The 19,362-nt window shown below is 43.2% G+C and overlaps 1 protein-coding gene across 1 annotated transcript in view; it reads left to right on the plus strand.

The window, feature by feature from the left end:
* The first annotated feature begins 7,068 nt into the window (after nucleotides 1–7,068).
* LOC137352008 (protein polyglycylase TTLL10-like) overlaps nucleotides 7,069–19,362 on the plus strand; it is a 37,922-nt gene continuing 25,628 nt past the window's right edge. The window contains exons 1-5 of the mRNA XM_068016986.1: nucleotides 7,069–7,248; nucleotides 7,551–7,681; nucleotides 16,024–16,142; nucleotides 18,286–18,406; nucleotides 18,971–19,021. Of these exons, the coding sequence (XP_067873087.1) occupies nucleotides 7,069–7,248; nucleotides 7,551–7,681; nucleotides 16,024–16,142; nucleotides 18,286–18,406; nucleotides 18,971–19,021 (602 nt within the window). The remainder of the gene's footprint in view (nucleotides 7,249–7,550; nucleotides 7,682–16,023; nucleotides 16,143–18,285; nucleotides 18,407–18,970; nucleotides 19,022–19,362) is intronic.

Here is a 19,362-nt window from a genome sequence, read left to right on the forward strand (position 1 = left end):
TGGCCAATTTAAAACTCTCAGTTCAAAACCCTGCAACAGCCAGTTAGTCATGTGACTAAACTGGTCTGACCACGTCTTCTGTGTATTGGGGAGCAGGGACTGGTTCCTTTGTTCCAACACTGTCTGCTAGTATGCAAAAATGTCTTTCCGGCGAGTGGCCTGGCAATTCCTTGTGATAGGCCCTCTTTTCTTCCCAGCCACAATTTTAAGTTTAACGTCCATGTGGTGAAATTAATGTGCCTCATTCTTGGCAGGTGGGGGCCTGCATCACGCCTCCCCTCCAGAATCCCAACTCAAGAACTTACCTTGCTGCTGACTGGGTTGCCTCTGAGGCTGCCCGATTATACACTGGCCTGAATCGCGAGCTGCAAAAGGATTCACATTTAGGGCTAGCAGCTCACCCCTTTTATTTAAATGAGACCCGATCTGGTCTGGGTCTGGTGCTGAAGCTCTTGGTCGATCAGCCTGTTAATTTTGCCAGTCACTTGGCCAAATGATAAAATGCACCCCTCAAGGTGGTAATATCCTTGAATGCACTCCTTACATCTGTGACAAAGGCAGTCTCCATATTATTCTGTTGATGAGCATTCATCTTTCCATTTTGCGTTTGAAAGTATAAGTCCTCTTACAACTATTAACTGCCAAAAGGACCAATAAATGTTTAGTTTAGTTTAGAGATACAGCACTGAAACAGGCCCTTCGGCCCACCGAGTCTGTGCCGACCATCAACCACCCATTTATACTAATCCTACACTAATCCCACATTCCTATCACATCCCCACCTGTCCCTATATTTCCCTACCACCTACCTATACTAGGGGCAATTTATAATGGCCAATTTACCTACCAACCTGCAAGTCTTTTGGCTGTGGGAGGAAACCGGAGCACCCGGAGGAAACCCACGCAGACACAGGGAGAACTTGCAAACTCCACACAGGCAGTACTCAGAATTGAACCCGGGTCGCTGGAGCTGTGAGGCTGCGGTGCTAACCACTGCGCCACTGTGCCGCCCCACGTGACCTTGCATCATATGACAGGAAGTAAAGAATTAAGATTAACTCCTGGTTTTGCCTTCCTGGCAGCTGCTGCTGTTATAGCCCTTCTTGTAAAGGCCCCTTTTCCTGTCACATGATACTTACATCACAAAGACTGTGCTTGCTGTCACCACTACTGTCACTGATCCCAAGGACTCAAAGAAAACATTTAGAATAGAAATTAAATTGCAAATCTTATGGGCTGGAGATCACGTCAGCTGATCAGTGTCATAATCAATGGCTTTGTTTTCTTGATTGTTGACCTCATTTGAATCCCTTAATTAATTATTTCCATTATCCATTCTATCAACAGCACTGCCTACTTCCATCTACCTGATATCACCAGTCATGACCTATGCCTCAATCCATCTGCTGATGAAACCCTCACCCATGCTTTCATTAACTTCAGACTCTGTTACTCTAACACTCTCCCCTGGCCTGCCTCCCACCTTAAACTTAAACTCTGTAAACTTGAGCTCACCCCAAGCTCTGCTGCCTATATCCTAACTCACTCCAACTCCTGTTCACCGATCACCCCTGTGCTCACTAACCTACATTGGCTTCCGATCCAGCAACACCTCAAATTTAAAATTCTTATCCTCATGTTCAAAGCCCTCCGTGCCCTCTCCTCTCCCTACCTCTGTAAGCTTGTCCAGCCCGACAACCCTCCGAAAACTTAGCGTTCCTCCAATTCTGACCTCTTCTGCCTCCCTAATTTACTTTGTCCCACCATTCGTTGCTATATCTTAAGCTGTCTAGGCCTGAAACTCTATAATTTCCTACGTAAACCTTCCATTGAAGTAATTTAAATTGATTTTTGGATGGTGCATACAACTGGCAGCCTATAAGATTCTGCTCATTTTGGGCTGCAGCCTGAGATGAATTTCTAACCTTTTTAATCTTTTTAAAGTTCCTCTGATACAAACTTTTTCTTGGAAAGATGTTATTTTACATCATGACCAGGTGGGGACAGTCTTCATGCCAGGAACTAGGTGCAGAATGCAGATTTTCATCACAAATATAGAAAAATAGGAACAGGAGCAGGCCATCAAGCCCCCTTGAGCCTGTTTCGCCATTCAGTAAGATCATGGCTGATCTGTGACCAAACTCCTTATACCCACTTCTTCCCCTTATTCCTTAGTACCTGTGGTTAATAGAAATTTATCAATCTCAGATTTAAAATGAACAATTAATGCAGCATCAATTGCCATTTGCCAAAGAGAGTTCCAAACTTTTACCACCCTTTGCATGTAGAAGTCTTTCCTAACTTGATTCCTAAAGGCCTGGCTCTAATTTTTGGCTGTGTTCCCTAGCCCTAGATTCCACAACCAGCAGAAATAGTTTTTCTCTATCCACCTTATCAGTTCCTCCTAATATTTTGCAAACTTCGATCAAATCACCACTTAACCTTCTAATTTCCAGGGAATACAACCCTAGTTTGTGTAATGTCTCCTCGTAATTTAACCCTTGGAGTCCAGGTCTCATTCTCGCCAATGTACATGGCACTCCCTCCAAGGCCAATATATCCTTCCTAAGGTGTGATGCCCAGAACTGCTCACAGTATTCCAGGTATGGTGTAACCAGGACTTTGTATAGCTGAAGCATAACTTCTACCCCTTGTATTTTGGTCCTCTAGAATTAAAGGCGAGCATTCCATTAGCCTCTTTGATTATTTTTGAACCTGTTCATGACACTTTAATTATCTATGTATATGAACACTAAGTCTCTTTGGACCACCAACACTTCTAATTTTTCACCATTTAGAAAGTACTCTAATTTATCCTCTTTAGATTCAAAATGGATGATCTCACACTTACCTCTATTGAAATCCATTTGCCACAGTTTTGCCTATTCACTTAATCTATTAATATCTCTTTGTAATTTTATGCATCCATCTATACTGGTACAATGCCACCTATCTTTGTGTCATCGGCAAACTAGGATATATGGCTTTCTATCCCATCATCTATGTTAATAAATGCAGTGAATAGTTGAGGCCCCAACATAGATTCCTGTCTGATGCTACTCGTCACATCCCGCCAATTAGAGTACCTGCCCATTATCCCTACTCTCTGCCTCCTGAGGCTCAGCCAATCTCCTAACAAGGTTAATAATGTTCCCTTGATTCCAAGAGCTTTAACTTTAGCTAATAGTCTCTTTTGATACTGTACTCAAATTTTAGCAAACTTTATTGTATACCTCCTGGAAGTCCATATAAGTAATATACATATACATCCCCTGTCCACTACTTTAGTCACTTCTTCAAAAAATTCAAGCAGGTTTGTCAGACATGACCTACCCTTTACAAATCCATGCTGGCTCTCTCTGACACGTTGAAAATATTCAAGGTGTTCAGTCACTTCATCCTTTATTATAGACTCCTGACAACAGACGTTGAGCTAAGGTTTTCCTCTCTCACCTTTCTTAAATAACAGAATGATGTGCGTAATTTTCCAATCTAAAGGAATGGTTCCCAAATCAAGAGAACTTTGGAATATCATAATTAGGACATCTACAATGATCTCAACTACTTCCTTTAAAATCCTGGGATGAAAACCATCTGGTGCTGCGGATATTTCATTCTTTCGTGTCATTATTTTCTTCATTGCCGTTAATTTGCTTAGGTTAATTTTGGTGAGTCTCTGTCCCTGATTTAATATTCGTTTTCTTGGGATGCTATGTTCTTCCTCTACTATAAATACTGATGCAATGTAATTATTTAACATGTGCTTTCCTTATTTTCATTGATAATATCATCATTATTAGTTTTAAGGGGCCCACATTGCTCTTAAGCACCCTCTTTTTCCTAATATAGTTGTAAAAGTTTTTTGTTTAATTTTGATATCCCTTACAAGTTTCTTTTCATACTTACTTTTTGTAGTTCTTACTACCTGTTTTGTCACCTTTTGCTGTTCTTTGCATCTTTCCCATTCACCGGGATCTGGGCTATTTTTGCATTCTTTTTTGCTTTTTCTTTTAATTTTATGTTGTTTCTTACCTCTTTAGTTGTCCATGGCTGTTTCTTTTGGCAAGTAGAGCTCTAACCCCCTTAGTGGGGTATAAACTTATTCTGTATCACATTGAATTTTTTCCCCCAAAAATATACTTTATTCATAAAAATTTGTAAAAAAAATACATTACAAAACAATTCAAATTAGATATTACATTAAAGTGCAATAAAGATCAGTTTCTTTCAATACTGCCCATACAATGCCTCACTACTCTTGCCATTTCAGGTTATATTTGCAATGTTCATTTGCATTACATACCCAAAAAACATTCTCTGATGCATACAGCCTATGGGGTTTTATATGGGCTCCAGCCCCTCTGTATGCTATGGCGGGTGGGCTAACACAATCGCCTTTCCCCATTAAGCCTTTGCAGCAGTTGCCCCAAGCTTTATTGCATCCCTCAGCATGTAGTCGTGGACCTTAGAATGTGCCAGTCTGCAATACACAGTCGTGGACAGCCCTTTGCACTGGAAGACCAGCAAGTTTCAGGCAGATCAAAGAGCGTCTTTCACCGAGTTGAAGGTCCTCCAGTAGCAGTTGATGTTTATCTCGGTGTGCTGTACGGGAACAGCCCGTAGAACACTGAGACCTGTGTTATGGAGCTGCTCGGGATGAACCTCGGCATAAACCACTGCATCTCTTTCCACACTTGCTTTGCAAAGGCACATTCCAGAAGGAGGTGGGCGACGGTCTCTTCCCCACCACAGCCACCTCCAGGGTGGCGTGCAGAGGCAGTGACACTCTGGGCATGCAGGAAGGATCTGACGGGGAGGCCCCTTCTCACCACCAACCAAGCTACGTCTTGGTGCTTGTTTGAAAGTTCTGGCGATGAGACATTCTGCCAAATGAGTTTGACAGTCTGCTCAGGGAACCATCCAACAGGACTCACAATCTCCTTTGCCTGCAGGGCCTCAAGGATGTTATGGGCGGACCACTGCCTGATGGATTTGTGGTCAAAGGTGTTTTCTGCACAAACCTTTCCACGAGGTACAGGTGATACAGCACAGTCCAACTGAATGAAACATTCCATGGCAACATGGCCAGACCCATCCTTCACAACACTGGGGACAGATAGAACCTTGGCACTAGGTGTTTGTGCACAGCTTGATGCAGTCATCACAAAAATGGCCATCAGGATGAGGGCGACGTTGGGTACGTTTTTTCCCCCTTTGACTAAAGGTCTGAACATCGTTTTCCTGTGGGCACGGCCCATTTTTGATCTCCATATAAAGCAGAAGATGGCTTGAGAGACTGCCATGGCACAGGAGTGGGGTATGGGCCAGACTTGTGCCACGTACAGCAATACCGAAAGTGCCACGTACCTGAAGACCAAGTTCTTACCCACAATGGAGAATGAGCTCCACTCCCACATGACCAGTTTCTGTTTTACCATTGGCTATTCGCTCCTTCCAGTTTTTGGCTCACGCCCTGGCCCCTCCGAGTTCGTTTTTGAACAACTCCCACTGATCTTCTGTCATTTTATCCATTAACAGATTTGCCCTGTTTACTGTGGACAGACCCTCTCTCATCACATTGAAGTTAGCCTTACCTAAATCTAGAATTTTAATAGCTGTTTCCCTTTCAAAGACAGCATTGAATTCAATGATATGGTTGCTATTGGATAAATGTTTATGCAGCGTTAGGCTATTAACTAAATCTAGCTCATTCCTCATTGTTAAATCTAATATGGCCTGCCCCCTTGTTTGTTCTAGGCCATATTGTTGCAAAAAACTACCCTGAATACATACACGAAAGTGGCTACCTTTCTGATATCTGCTTGTCTGCTTATTCCAATCTACATGGAAATTAAAATCCCCCATTAAAATCACTCTGCCTTTACTAAATGCTTGTCTAATCTCTGTATTAATACATTCTACTGCTTCACAACTGCTATCAGGGAGCCTATACACAACCCCTATTACAGTCTTATATCATTTTCAATTTCTTAATTCTACCCATAATTCTACTATTCTACCTGTTTACCTCAATATATCATCTCTTATCATAGAAATAATTTCATCCTTAATCACTTATGCCGCTCCTCCCCCTATACAAGATTCTCTATTCTTCCTGCAGACCTTATAACTTGGTATATTCGATTCCCAATCCTGACTGTCCTGCAGCTATATCTCAGTAATGACAACCATATCATACCCTCTAAGTTGAATTTCTGTCTGTAATTCATTTAATTTGTTCCTTATTCTCCATGCATTTGTAAAAAGAACACTTATCTGGGCCACACTCTCTAAACTATCCTCCTGCCCTAATCTTGCTTTTCTCACACATTTCCTATTTCTCTCTCCTAATTTAATTCATTTATGTCTTTTATTTTTCCCTTTACCTGTAGTGCCTAATGCAAAGTTTCTGTTACTCTACTCTCTTCCTTTTCATTTGGTTTAGAATTATCATTTACATGACCTTTACCATCTGCATCCCCCCACCACCCTCCCACAACCTCCCCACCGCCCACAACAACACATTACTAGTTTAACGTTCGTGTGGTCTCCCTACTTATCCTTTCCACTTGGACCCCGATCGCAGCATGAGTTAGGTGGAGCCTGTCCCAGCAGTTCCTTCCTGTTCCAATATTGATGCCAGTATGCCATGAAATGGAACCCCTCTTTCCCACACCACTCCTTCAATCACGTCTTCACCTCCCTTAATCTGCTTATCCCTGTGGCAATTTGCACATGGCTCGGGTAATAATCCAAAGATTATAACCCTTGATATCCTGGTTTTTAATTTAGCTCTTAGCTCCTGGTATTCTCTGAACTGGACCTCTTAGCTATTTTGTTGGTCCTCACATGGATCACAATGACTGGATCCTCTCTCTTCCTCTCCAATATCTTTTCAAGCCGATTCGAGATGTCCCTCACCGTGGCACCAGGCAAGCGACACACCATGTGGGACTCTGATCCTGCTTACAAAGGATGCCATCTGCTCCCTAATTACTGAGTCCCTACAACAAACACATTTCACTTCTCTTCCTCCCCACTTTGGACAGCTTCCTGCTCTGAGGTACAATGGTCAGCATTCTGGCTCTGTTTCTGCCTGTCTTCATCCTTATCCTCACTGGTAGCAACTATATCTTACACATTGGATATGATCAGTTTCTGCCTCGGCCTCTATCTTATCTTGGTTCCCATTACCCTGTGTACTATCAGTCACATCAACCTCATTCTGATCCTATACCTCGCTACGTGGTATGACTGAGGTCTGCAGCAAACTGTCCAGATACTCCTCCCACTCTCTTGTATGTCGAAGTGTCTCCAACTCACAATCCAGCTCAAATGATGGTGAGATTTCAGAAGGAGACTATTATAAAGAGGGTACCCCAATGGTAGTTAAATAGACAATTAGGGTTATTGGTTTGGAATTTATGAAAGTGGTCAGTTCCTGGTAATCTTCAGCTAACATTTCTTTTTGCTCTGTCTCCCTCTGAATTGCTCCATCCCATCTTGCAACACACAATGCTTTCCAAACTGGAGCCTCTGAGAATGCAAAGGAATCGACCAGCATTACTGACCAGAAAACGATAGATAATGTGAATCCTAGGACCAGCAAGCAAAGGAAAACAGATGACCCCAGAGATTATGGGCCTTTCTTTTACGTTGGAGGCACAAATGGAGCTGATCTGTACGTATAAAAGTAGAGTTTCATTGCACGCCTTGCAGCTTGACACCTCCTTAATTGATAGGTGGCCCGACTACGATATTCCCTTTAATGAATATTAGTTCATATAATTCCACTTTCATTACTTTCTTCAAAAGATGTAAGTTAAGGATATACAATAAAATACTGTGCCTTCAGTTCACACTGACCAATAACCTGATGTGGTTTTATTCTCACACATCAAGATTTCTTAAACAGCTTCAGCACAGAGGTGAGGGTCTCTCCCTAACTTTTGTCAAAGATCACAATCTCAATATTTATCTATTTCTCTTTCTCTCTCCTCTTTCTCTCTGTCTCTCTCTCTATAAAGATATATGTATATATGCTTTATATCAAACATTTTTCTATATATGAGAGAGAGTGCGGATGGTGATTGAATGCAGAGACTTTGGGCTAATTTAAACCTCATGCTCCTACAAGAAAGGGGTGTGTGATGGTTTAAAACAAAGACAGTATACTGCCTTCCTGTTTGATGCCTCACTTGCCTCGGACGATATTTTAAACTCCCGGGGTTTCTGAGAGGAATGTGAGCTGCTTGCTAGGGCCTGATTAAAACACGATCAGACCCCACTGCTACTTTAGCTTGGTACTGCAAGGTCAGTGACCAGTACCAGTCACACCAGGGAAACCCAGCATCAAGGAGCAGCAGGCACAGGAGGGGCAAAAATGTAAGTCATTGCTTTAAAATGAAAGGTTTCCTTGTGGATCGGGAGTAGCAGGTGTTTGGGTGGGAGTCAGGGCTGGTATGTTTAAAATAGTCAGGCCCTTGACACTGACCCCTCACACCCAGTGAGTTAAGATCTGAGCTGTTGGCTGATGACATGTGATGACAGGATGAGCTGCAAGTGGGTCCCAAGTTGCATTGTAAGTACCACATGACATAGCCCCTTATTTATATAAGGCTTGTGGCACTATCCAGTTTACTGTTAAACTTTAACTGCAGGGAGACTTGTGGAAAAAATCGGACAGGCTATTATAACCAAGAGCAGCTGAGAAAACGCCACTGATGTCTGATTGACATCATCAGACACCTGCCAACCATCTGAATTGGACACTGCAGGGCATCCTATAAGGAGAAGCATTGGAGAAATTAACCTTTAACCTTTAGCCTGCCAGCAGGTTCAAGGAAATTCTTTCCCAGGGTTGACCAGTTTTGTTTGTCTTGCTGCTTGTGTGTGCAAATGCTGGAAAATATTAAAATTACAGTAATAAGCAATCCGACCATCAGAAGAATCTTCACTACTGTAACATTTAATCCCAATCTACTGAATTAAAGGACTTAACATCTGGGACACCCAGGATGGCTTCCTCTAGTCCTGTTTGTATTCTTCGTCCTTGACCATAGAACCCATAGGCACTTCTGTCCATTTGAATCAAGATTGAACAGGGATTGTAGCTGTCGGCAGGGAGTCCACGATATCCATACATGCAAATGGTTCTCTCGCTCATCTACAATTCTTACTTCCCTGTATGTTTCAGTGTGTACAGCAGTACAGTCATTGACTGTCTACAAAATTAACCACACTGAATCAGAGGTATGTGTCCTGGCTGTGTAGGTTTGTTACACTTGGCCGGTTCAGAAGTGCCACCATTACTGCGCTAATTTCCTCCTCCCCCCCTTCCCCCATTTTCTATAAGGTTGCCAACCATCCAGGATTGTCCTGGAGTCTCCAGGAACTGAAGGTTAATCTCCCAGGATACTGCAGGGAGAAAACTTATAGCGGCATTAAACAATGTTTTTTTTTCTCCTTTGAAACCTTTCATGTATTAATTCTAAAAATATTGTAGATGACCAACAGTCAAGAGCAATCCAATCGGGTAAGAAAGAGTCTGTTTCCTTTCCTTAAAAGCAAAATATTGCAGATGCTGGAAATCTGAAACAAAACAAAAAGTGCTGGAAATGCTCAGCGGGTCTGGCAGCATCTGTGGAGAGAGAAGCAAAGTTAACGTTTCATGTCTGTGACCTTTCATTAGAATGGATAAAGCTTTGAAAAGAATTAGGTTTTAAGCAAGTGAAGGGGGTAAGTGGGGGAGAGAACAAAGGGGAAGGTATTTGATAGGGCAGACGGAGACTAAATAACAAAGCTGTCCTGGGACAAAGGCAAAGTGCATGTTAATGCTTGTGGTGAAAGACAAAGCATTAGTCCAGAGAGAGTTTTACTAGTGGAATAATGAGCATCTCTGACTGCATGAAAAGTAGGTACATGGTTAAAAAATAAAATATTAGTAAAAGGCCAGTCATGCTCTGAAGTCATTTAGCTCAATGTTCAGTCTGCAAAGCGGTAGAGTGCCTCTTGAGCTTGCGTTGATGTTCACTGGAGCAGGCCAAAGTCAGAAATGATGGCATGAGAGCAGTGTGGAGTGTTGAAATGGCAAGCAACTGGAAGCTCAGGGTCATGCTTTCAGACTGAGCAGAGGTGTTCAGCAAAGCAGTCACCCAAACTGCGTTTGGTCTCCCCAGTGTAGAGCATTGTGAGCAGCGAATACAGTAAACTAAATTGAAAGAAGTACAAATAAATCACTGCTTCAGCTGAAAGGAGTGTTTGGGGCCTTGGATAGTGAGGAGAGAGGAGGTAAAAGGGAAGGTATGAAACCTCCAATGATTGTATGGGAAGGTGCCGTGGGAAGGGGACGAGGTATCAGGGGTAATGAAGGAGTGGACCAGGGTGTCGCGGAGGAAATGATCCCTTCAGAATGCTAACAGGGGAAGGAGGGGAGGGGACGATGCGTTTGGTGGTGGCATCACGCTGACGGTGGCAGAAATGCCGGAGGATGATCCTTTGGATGTGGAGGCTGGTGGGGTGGAAAGCGAGGACAAGGGGAATCCTATTGCGGTTCTGGGAGGGAGGGGAAGGGGTGAAGGTAGAGGTGCGGGAAATGGGCTGGACACGGTTGAGGGCCCTGTCAACAACAGTGGGGGGGAATCCTTGGTTGAGGAAAAAGGAAGACATATCAGAGGCACTGTTGTGGAAGGTAGCATCATCAGAGCAGATGCGTCAGAGATGGAGAAATTGGGAGAATGGAATGGAGTCTTTACAAGAGACAGGGTGTGAAGAAGTGTAGTCGAGGTAGCTGTGGGAGTCGGTGGGCTTATAATGAATATTACTGGACAGCCTATCCCCAAAGATAGAGACAGAGAAGTCGAGGAAGGAAAGGGAAATGTCGGAGATAGACCATGTAAAGGTGAGAGAAGGGTGAAAATTGGAAGCAAAGTTGATAAAGTTTTCCAGTTCTGGGTGGGAGCAGGAAACAGCACCGATACAGTCATCAATGTACCGGAAAAACAGCGGGGGGAAGGGTCCTGAGTAGGACTAGAACAAGGAATGGTCAACATATCCCACAAAAAGACAGGCATAACAAGGACTCATGCGGATACCCATAGCAACACCTTTTATTTTTTTACCCATGTGCCTGCTTTTCATGTAGTTAAAGCTGCTCATTATTCCACTATTAACACTCTCACTTTCACCACAATTAACAAACGCTTTGCCTTTGTCCCAGGGCAGGTTTATCTCCCTCTGCCCTATCAAACACCTTCCCCTTTGTTCTGTCTTCTACTTCCCTCCTCTTCACTTGTTTAAAACCTAATTCTTTTCAAACCTTTGCCCATTCTGCTGAAAGGTCACTGACCTGAAACATTAACTTTGCCTCTCTCTCCACAGATGCTGCCAGACCCGCTGAGTATTTCCAGCACTTTTTTGTTTTGTTTCTGTTTCCTTTCCAATTGGGCGTGGGAAGGCACCCCACCTGGAGAAAAGGGCCAATGGCGGGAGTGTGGGGGTGGAGTGGTTCGAGGTGGCAGGTCACGTCGCCAAAGTTCCAAGAATACTTCCAACCAGAGTTGGCAACGCTAATTTTCTGTGGTATTCTTGAGGACATGGATAACTGGACCATTGCTCACTTTACGTCGCCCCTGCCCTCTTCGAGAAATGTTGGATTCCAGCAGGTTTCCATCTGCAAAAAATGCGTGGTGATCTTTGCAGTTATGTGTGAGACAATGCCAAAGAGGTTGATCACAGTTTGGCCTGTAACTGGAAGTATATGCCACAGAGGTGAAAATAATGGAGGCATTGCTGCTGTGTGCAAATCCACATCTCCTAGACACATTCTTTCCTTTGCACTCTCACTGCTAAACTAAACATTTCACAAACATTGTTGATACTCATTAACAAGGCTCAAGGAAGCTTACGCATACTACATAGAATTTAAAATACACTCACAATGTGCACATCAAGTACAAAGAAATTAATGGCTGACTGGCTGGTTGGTTTAGTTTAATCAGGTTTTCACCACAATAATTGGCTCTTTGTGTGTCAAGAGAAGTACTTGTATTTAATTAACCGTCTTGTATTTAATTAACTGTACGATTATTTGATTAACTGTGAACAACACAAACTGGAGGCATTGGCATAATTAGAACCAGCAGTCGGACTCTGGAAGCAGTGACGCTGCAGATAGGTTGATGTGGGTCTGATCTAGATCTACCAGATTCCCCCCCTATTTTCTTGCCCTTTTCCTTGTTTTAGCTCTCTCCCAGCCTTTACACCATTTTAGTTATTATCACCTCCTTTCAGTTCGTAAATGTGACCCTGAGCTTCCAGTCACCTGTCATTTTAATTCCCTGCTCCACTCCCACTCTGACCTCACTGTCAAGCCTCCTACACTGTTCCAATGAAGCTCAATGTTAGGTTAAGGATCAGCACCTCATCTTACAATTAGGCACTTTACAGCTGTCAGACTCAGCTCAGTTCAACAATTTCAGATCATAACCCCATTTCTTTTGTTTGTTTTTGGATGGCAGCTGTTAGTTATGTTTCTGCCTGTTCCCATTTACACCTTCTCTAGATACAGCTTCTTTAATTTCTTTAATTGTCCCCATTACCATTCCTCTTTTGCCTGCTTTTGCTTCAGCCATTGTCACAGCCTTTTGTTTTCTTAATGTCTTTCCATTGCCTCATACCACCTTTTATACGATCTAACAGCTTCTTGTTCACCAATTTCTGGGTCATTTGACTCATTACTGTCCTTTCTCACTAATCTTGACATTTTTCCACGGACAACGATTTTGGGAAGGTTGTAGTCATCGGTTTCAGGCCTGCTGGTGGCTAGTCAGGCCTATCTGTGACCGGCAGATTCTCCCACAGCGGGTACAAGTGAAGGTGTAGTCGCTGCTGGGGGCAATTCGATCTATCCTTTTCCTCCTTTTCTCTTTCATGTTGGTTCCTCGCTCAATCTCAAAGGTGTCTGTAGCCCTTCTGATGTAGCATCTCCAGGCATCACGATTTATGGCCTGCACTTCCCACTGGCGATGGTCCATGTGGCACACAGAGAGGGACTTCTTCAGGGAGTCCTTGAAATGTTTGTATGAGGTCCCTCTGTTCCTTTTACCCGTGGTCAGCTTTCCGTACAACACAACCTTGGGCAGGCGACTGTCGTCCATCCGGGCAATGTGACCCGCCCATCGCAGTTGGCTATGCAGGAGGATGGCCTCGATGCTGGTGATGTTGGCTGTTTCCAGGGGTTCCATGTTTGTGATGCGGTCCTGCCAGCAGATCTTGATGATGCTGCGGAGGCAGCGCTGATGGAAGCATTCTAGAAGGTGTACATGACGGCGGTACAGGACCCATGACTCAGTGCCATACAGAAGGGTGGTGAGGACTATGGCTTTGTACACTTTGAGTTTGGTCTGTGCTCTCAGGCTGTGGTTGCTCCACACTCATTTGTTGAGTCTGCCAAATGTACTGTTTGCTTTTGAGAGCCAATTGTCCACTTCCTTGTCTATGGTGGCGTCAAATGAGATGACGCTCCGCAAATAAGTAAATTGCTTGACAGCGTTCAGCTCGGTTCCCTCGATGACAATGCTTGGTGGTCTATATTCTTCTTGGGGTACAGGTTGATGCAGGACTTCAGTTTTCGTTAAACTGATTTTTAGTCTGAAGAGTTGTGCCACCTCAGAAAAATGTGTTATACGTTGCAGGTCTGACTGACTGTGGGCCAGGAGGGTGCAGTCATTGGCAAAAAGAAGTTCACGGATGAGTTTTTCTTGTGTCTTTGTGTGAGCCTGAACACGCCTGAGGTTGAAAAGGCCTCCCTCGGTCCTGAAGCACACGTAAACTCCCTCCTTAAGGTCTTCCGTTGCCTGCTGCAGCATCATGCTGAAAAAGATGGTGAATAGGGTCGGGGCCAGCACACATCCCTGCTTCATGCCATTGGAGATTTGGAATGGACTTGAGAGGTCGCTGTCTTGCTTGTGTCATGCAGGCCCCTACCTGCCAAGAATGAGGCACATTAATTTCGCTACATGGACATTAAATTTCAAATTGTTGTTGGGAAGAAGAGAAGGCATGGGACAAGGGGTTGCCAGGCTCCTGGCTGTAAATACATTTTGGCATATTAACAGACAGTGTTTGTAGACAAAGGAACCAGTCCCTGACACACACAATACACAGAGCCAAGACATGGTCATACCAGTTAGTCACATGACTAACCTGCTTGGCAACCTGAGGGTTTCTGAATTGTAGTTTTTGAACTGAGAGCCTACAGAAAGCAGAATGCTCCTGGACTGAAGAAGACCTCCTGTCTGCTCCCATCTCTTTCTCATGGAACTGAATCCATTGAAGACTCATGACCCCTAAGAGAGAAAAGTCTCTTACAGCGAACAAGGTTTAAGAAGAATACTGGGCCCCAAGAAAAAGCAAGATCTACTACAATCAAGGACCCTACAGTGAGCTCGAAGACCCGTAACAAAAGCTCTTCAGATATTGCCTCAAACCTTTCCACTTTATTTTTCTTCTGCTCTTTTCTGTGTCAATTTGCATGGGTGTATCGCGTATGCATACTAGCGTGGGTGCGTCGTGTATCCGTCGGCGTCAACCGAATTAGAGTTTAAGTTGAAGTTTAATAAAACTTCACTTTTCTTCTTTAAACCTGAGAAAACCTGTTGTGCTGGTTTCCTTGCCTTATAATTGGAAAGTGGTGAACAAGGATTCAGCAAGGGGGAGCCAAACACACGGTGTGTTTAAAATTAAACCCTGTTACAGTAAGACCCCTGGTGAAGGATGAAAGGGAACCCTAGACCTCTTTCTCACCTGGTTGTAACACTTGACTTGTCTGTACTGATTTTCATGAAACTGCTTCACCATGGCCAGGAACCTGGGTGGGCATTCAAGTTTTTCAAGGATTTTCCAAAGTCCATCTCTGCTCACAGCGTTGAATGCCTTGGTGAGGTCTACAAAAGTGACGCATAGGCCTTTGTTTTGATCACAACACTTTTCTTGTAATTGGCTGAGTGCAAATACCGTGTCTGTGGTGCCTCTGTTTGCTTGAAACCACACTGGCTCTCTAGGAGGTTTTCATACGCAATGGCAGGCACAAGTCTGTTCAGAAGTATTCCAGCCAGGATCTTCCCAGCAATAGAAAGGAGAGTGATCCCACGGTAGTTGGAGCAGTGTGAATTTTCTCCTTTGTTTATCCTTTCTAATAGTTACAGTATCTATAGTTTTCTTTCTAAAACCAACCCAAAATGTTAACCTGATTTTTTTTCCTGCACAGAATGCAGAAGGTCCAACATTGAAATGATATTAACAGTTTAAAAGTAGATAAATATGTCAATCTCCTTTTGTGTTAAATGTCAGGAGCTACCAAATAATTGATCTTAGTGGGGCCTGGGGAAAAGTGGTTGATAAAGGCACAGGAAATCGTGAGGGAAAACTGGGATGAGGAAGCAAATGAGCGAACCTCAGGAAGTTTACCAGGATGACAGAAGGGATGAGAGACTCTTCAGGTAAATGGAGAGATCGGAGAGGCCAGGATTTTTCTCCCTCAACCAGAGAAGGTTAAAGGAAGGCCTAATAGAGGTATTCAAAATTATGAGGGGCTTTGATAGGACAAGTAAGGAGAAAACATTTCCTCTGGCAAATGGATCAATAACCAGAGGCCACAGATTTAAAATAACTGGCAAAAGAACTGGAGGGAAAATGAGAAATAATTTCACACAAAGGGTTTTTATGATCTGGACCGCACTATCTGAAAGGCTGGTGTAATCACATTTCATAGGAGTTTTCAAAAGGCAATTGGACACGTATTTCAAGACAACTAATTTTCAGGGTTATTGGGTGGAAGCTGGGGTGTGGGTGGGAGTAAATTGGCTAAGCTCTTTCAAAGAGCCAGCACAGGCACAATGGGCAAAATGGCCTTCTTTTGTACTGTAAGACTATGCAAGGAAGTTGCTGCCATTTGGACTGTTTCAGCTTTTCTCTTTCAATAGAAACCCATTGAAAACCCCATGCTGTTTCTCTTTAATACAGAGTTGTTACCTACTGTGAGAACAGGGGATGGAAGCGAATCTTTGACAACAACAGAGGGGACTACATATTCAAATGGTCAGAATATAAAATGCTTTCCAACTACCAAAACTTCCGTCCAGGTAAGAAGGAGATCAGAAGGGCCAAGTCGGGGAGCTGTCGTAACCTTAGGCACTAATTTGATTGAAACATTGATGGAAGTTGATATAAATGCATCAGAGATGGTGGTGATATTTGGATAAATCTGGCAAAGTTATCAAAGACAGTTAAAGGCAGAGTTACACTAGAGGTAAAGTGCCCTAACAACCCACGGTCTGTGACTCGTTCTGCTGTTGTAAAAGCTTTATTTCTAATGAAGCCTGTTTGAATTGGGTGAGCCTGGTGAGTCTGTCCTCGGTGCTTTTCCCCATTGACGGGATTTAGGATTTCTTCACCCTTGACGGAGCAGGGTTGTGGGTATGATTCGCCATGCCTGTCGAATCCGAGCAGGGCTGCCCAGCCACATTTACAAAAACATAGCAGAGAGAAACAGAGCACAGATATCAAATTCCTGAGTGTCTCCACCCAGGAGTAATTCAAGCTTTTTGCCGTGTTTGCCATACACCCTCTGACTCAAAGCCTAAGGAAAAGATGTCAGAAGCAACTGCTCACCTTGGCACCAAAGAGCATTACTTTGTATCAGACTGAGGAACCTCGAATCCCATCCTGCTCAAAATAGGAGCTAAATGGTCAGAATCTCACACCATGGTTGGGATTTTACCAGCCCACTGGGACAGGCTGGGAGGTGGGAGGGATGGGAAAATGGCGGCGAAAGGTGTCAGGAGGGAAGCTCGACATAACTACGTTGCCAGGGGATATTCCCAGCACTGATATTCTGGGGCCTGCCTGCCTGGTCCTGGCACAACAAAATAATTTCTCATCTCCCCTTCAAGGGTGCCTCAATATGAAGGCACCCTCTCTTATCCCTTGCCACCTCAGCTATGGCCATCCAACAATGGGTCCCGATGTGGGATTTACCTCGAGGCAGCCCATCTTTTCAAGCAGCCTTTTGATTTCCTCCCCTCAGCCTCCCACCATGGTTCAGTAGCTGTTCCTTTTTATTCCCCGCCACACCTTCCCCTCTCTGTAAAGCACCTTGGGACAGTTTCCTATGTTAAAGATGCTATATAAATATAATTGTTGTCTCTCACATTATTGGTGCTCTCTATTGGCCTTAATCCCTTATAATCATCAATCTCATCCTGTTTAGACCTTCCTCAGAGGTTTAGTGTTCAGCACAGAGAAAATTGTACCTGGTTTATTGAGAAACAGGATTGGTGGGCTACCTGCCTTTTCTTCCTTCTGGACCCTGCTTATGTTCTTAACATTCGCCGATAAGTGATAGGCTGATGTAATGAGCTTTGTTTATTACTCTCTTATTTCTTCTTGGTAACGTGCTGTCTCAGCCACCCCTTCCACCCACAAGTTCTCTTTTCTCTTATCCTGAAGGCAGTTAAGACATGACTCAGTTAATGCACCATGCCCTATCCCAGCATTTTGTCCAAATGGCCAATTCCTAATGTTGGTATTTAGGTGATGAGTATCCATGGGATGTTTAAACCCAAGAGGGCATCACAGCTGAACTTGAGATAGAGAGCATGGGTGATCAGTAGGAAAAAAAATTCTAAATCCGTATTCCATGGACAGTACATTGGTTTATCGAAGTGTTAATGTGAGCCATTTTTTTAATATTGAAGTGCTAATTAATAATATAAGCCAAAGTTATCCAGGAATCTAAAAAGTTCAACGATTGGAAGCCTTTATCATCCCCTCAAACTAAATAATGGTCCAGAATTAGCTGGATCAAGGCAGCTTACAGTCCTGTTAGTTAAACATGTTTCTCCACCCATCAGTTCCAAAATATTTTGTCCACAAAGTTGCTGGAAGTACGAGCTGATAATGGCAAAGCAAGGGTGACAGGGCACCTGGGATCTTGGTGAAGAATGGGACCAACAGCATATCTCCTTATCTAACGAGATTTATGGATTAAGAAATAAACAGTGGAAAGACTAGAAAGAGGCTGAATTAGAGTGGGTGTATACAATGTCAAATCAGGTACAAGGAAAGAACGATTGATTTGGGATAGAAAGGGAAAGTAAGAAAAACATTTAAAAATATAGCATTTTTAAAATCTGTTGAAACAATTTCAGCAAATTCTGGGCCACGGTGTCTTGTTGGTTGACTTCCATCTAACATCTCTGCCTTTGGTTTCTGTCATTCTGACAGGTAGGCAACTATTAAACCAGATCCCAAACAACAGGATCCTGACCACTAAGGCTGGCCTCTGCAGTTCCCTGAAGGAATATGAGCGAATAGCAATTAAGTATTCAAAAGGCGTGTATTCACAGTAAGTCTTCTTGCCCATAAGTCTGTGCCCTGGACAGTGTCCGCAAGGCTTGAGTAATACACCTCTTGGAATGACTTCAGGGATTTATACAACTAATTAGATATTTGAGATTTATCCATCACATTTTAGTGAAGCTAAGATATAAATGATAGCTGGTGTTAATTAGCAGACCAATGCTTTGTGTGTGTATGACATTCCTCCACATGATATTTTACTGGGGGCATTAACAGAGGATCTATGCTCACATTAAATGGGCAGAGGGATTAATGTCATATGAAGGCATCAAGCCTTCATCCACTGCCATCGCCAACAGTCATTGCTGGCTTCAGGTAACAAATCTGACAACGTTGTATCATTGCTTTTGGTTTTGACTTTGACCTATTCACCTGTCCTGTTTATTTTATTCCACTATAAGGTCCAACAACAAACTAGCTTGAGGTAGAGATCCTTCATCAGAGCATCAGTGAAAGGGGAGGAGACTGTCCTTGCTATTGGCTAGTTTTTCTTCAGAACAGGTTCAAGGGGGCTGACTGGCCAACTCCTGTTTTTGTGTTCTCTTTTCAGGGTAAATGGGACTCACCCATTTTTTGGCAGCTTCTCCTGCTTGATTTTCAAGTACAATTTATAGGTTTTAAATTTATCTTGTCTTTTCATTGAATTGCCTCCTACTGCATTAGCTATTCACATATTATTTAAATTTTTAAAATAACTTTGATTTTATGTTTCTTCCCATTGTCTGATGCAAAGTCTATTGCAGCCATTCAATTATCATCTGTTTTTTTAAGCAGGTTACAAGTACTACTACTGGAACTGCTCTCAGATTCCTCCCCCTCACACTCTCTGTTTTGATTCCATTGAAATATTTATTTATTTTTTGATTTTTTTCACTTCTGATGTACATTTGAAATGCTAGCTTTTCTGTTCTTACTGATTTGCTATGTCTTTCCAACATTGTC

The sequence above is a fragment of the Heterodontus francisci genome, chromosome 37 (genome assembly GCF_036365525.1).
Source record: "Heterodontus francisci isolate sHetFra1 chromosome 37, sHetFra1.hap1, whole genome shotgun sequence".
NCBI lineage: Eukaryota > Metazoa > Chordata > Chondrichthyes > Heterodontiformes > Heterodontidae > Heterodontus > Heterodontus francisci.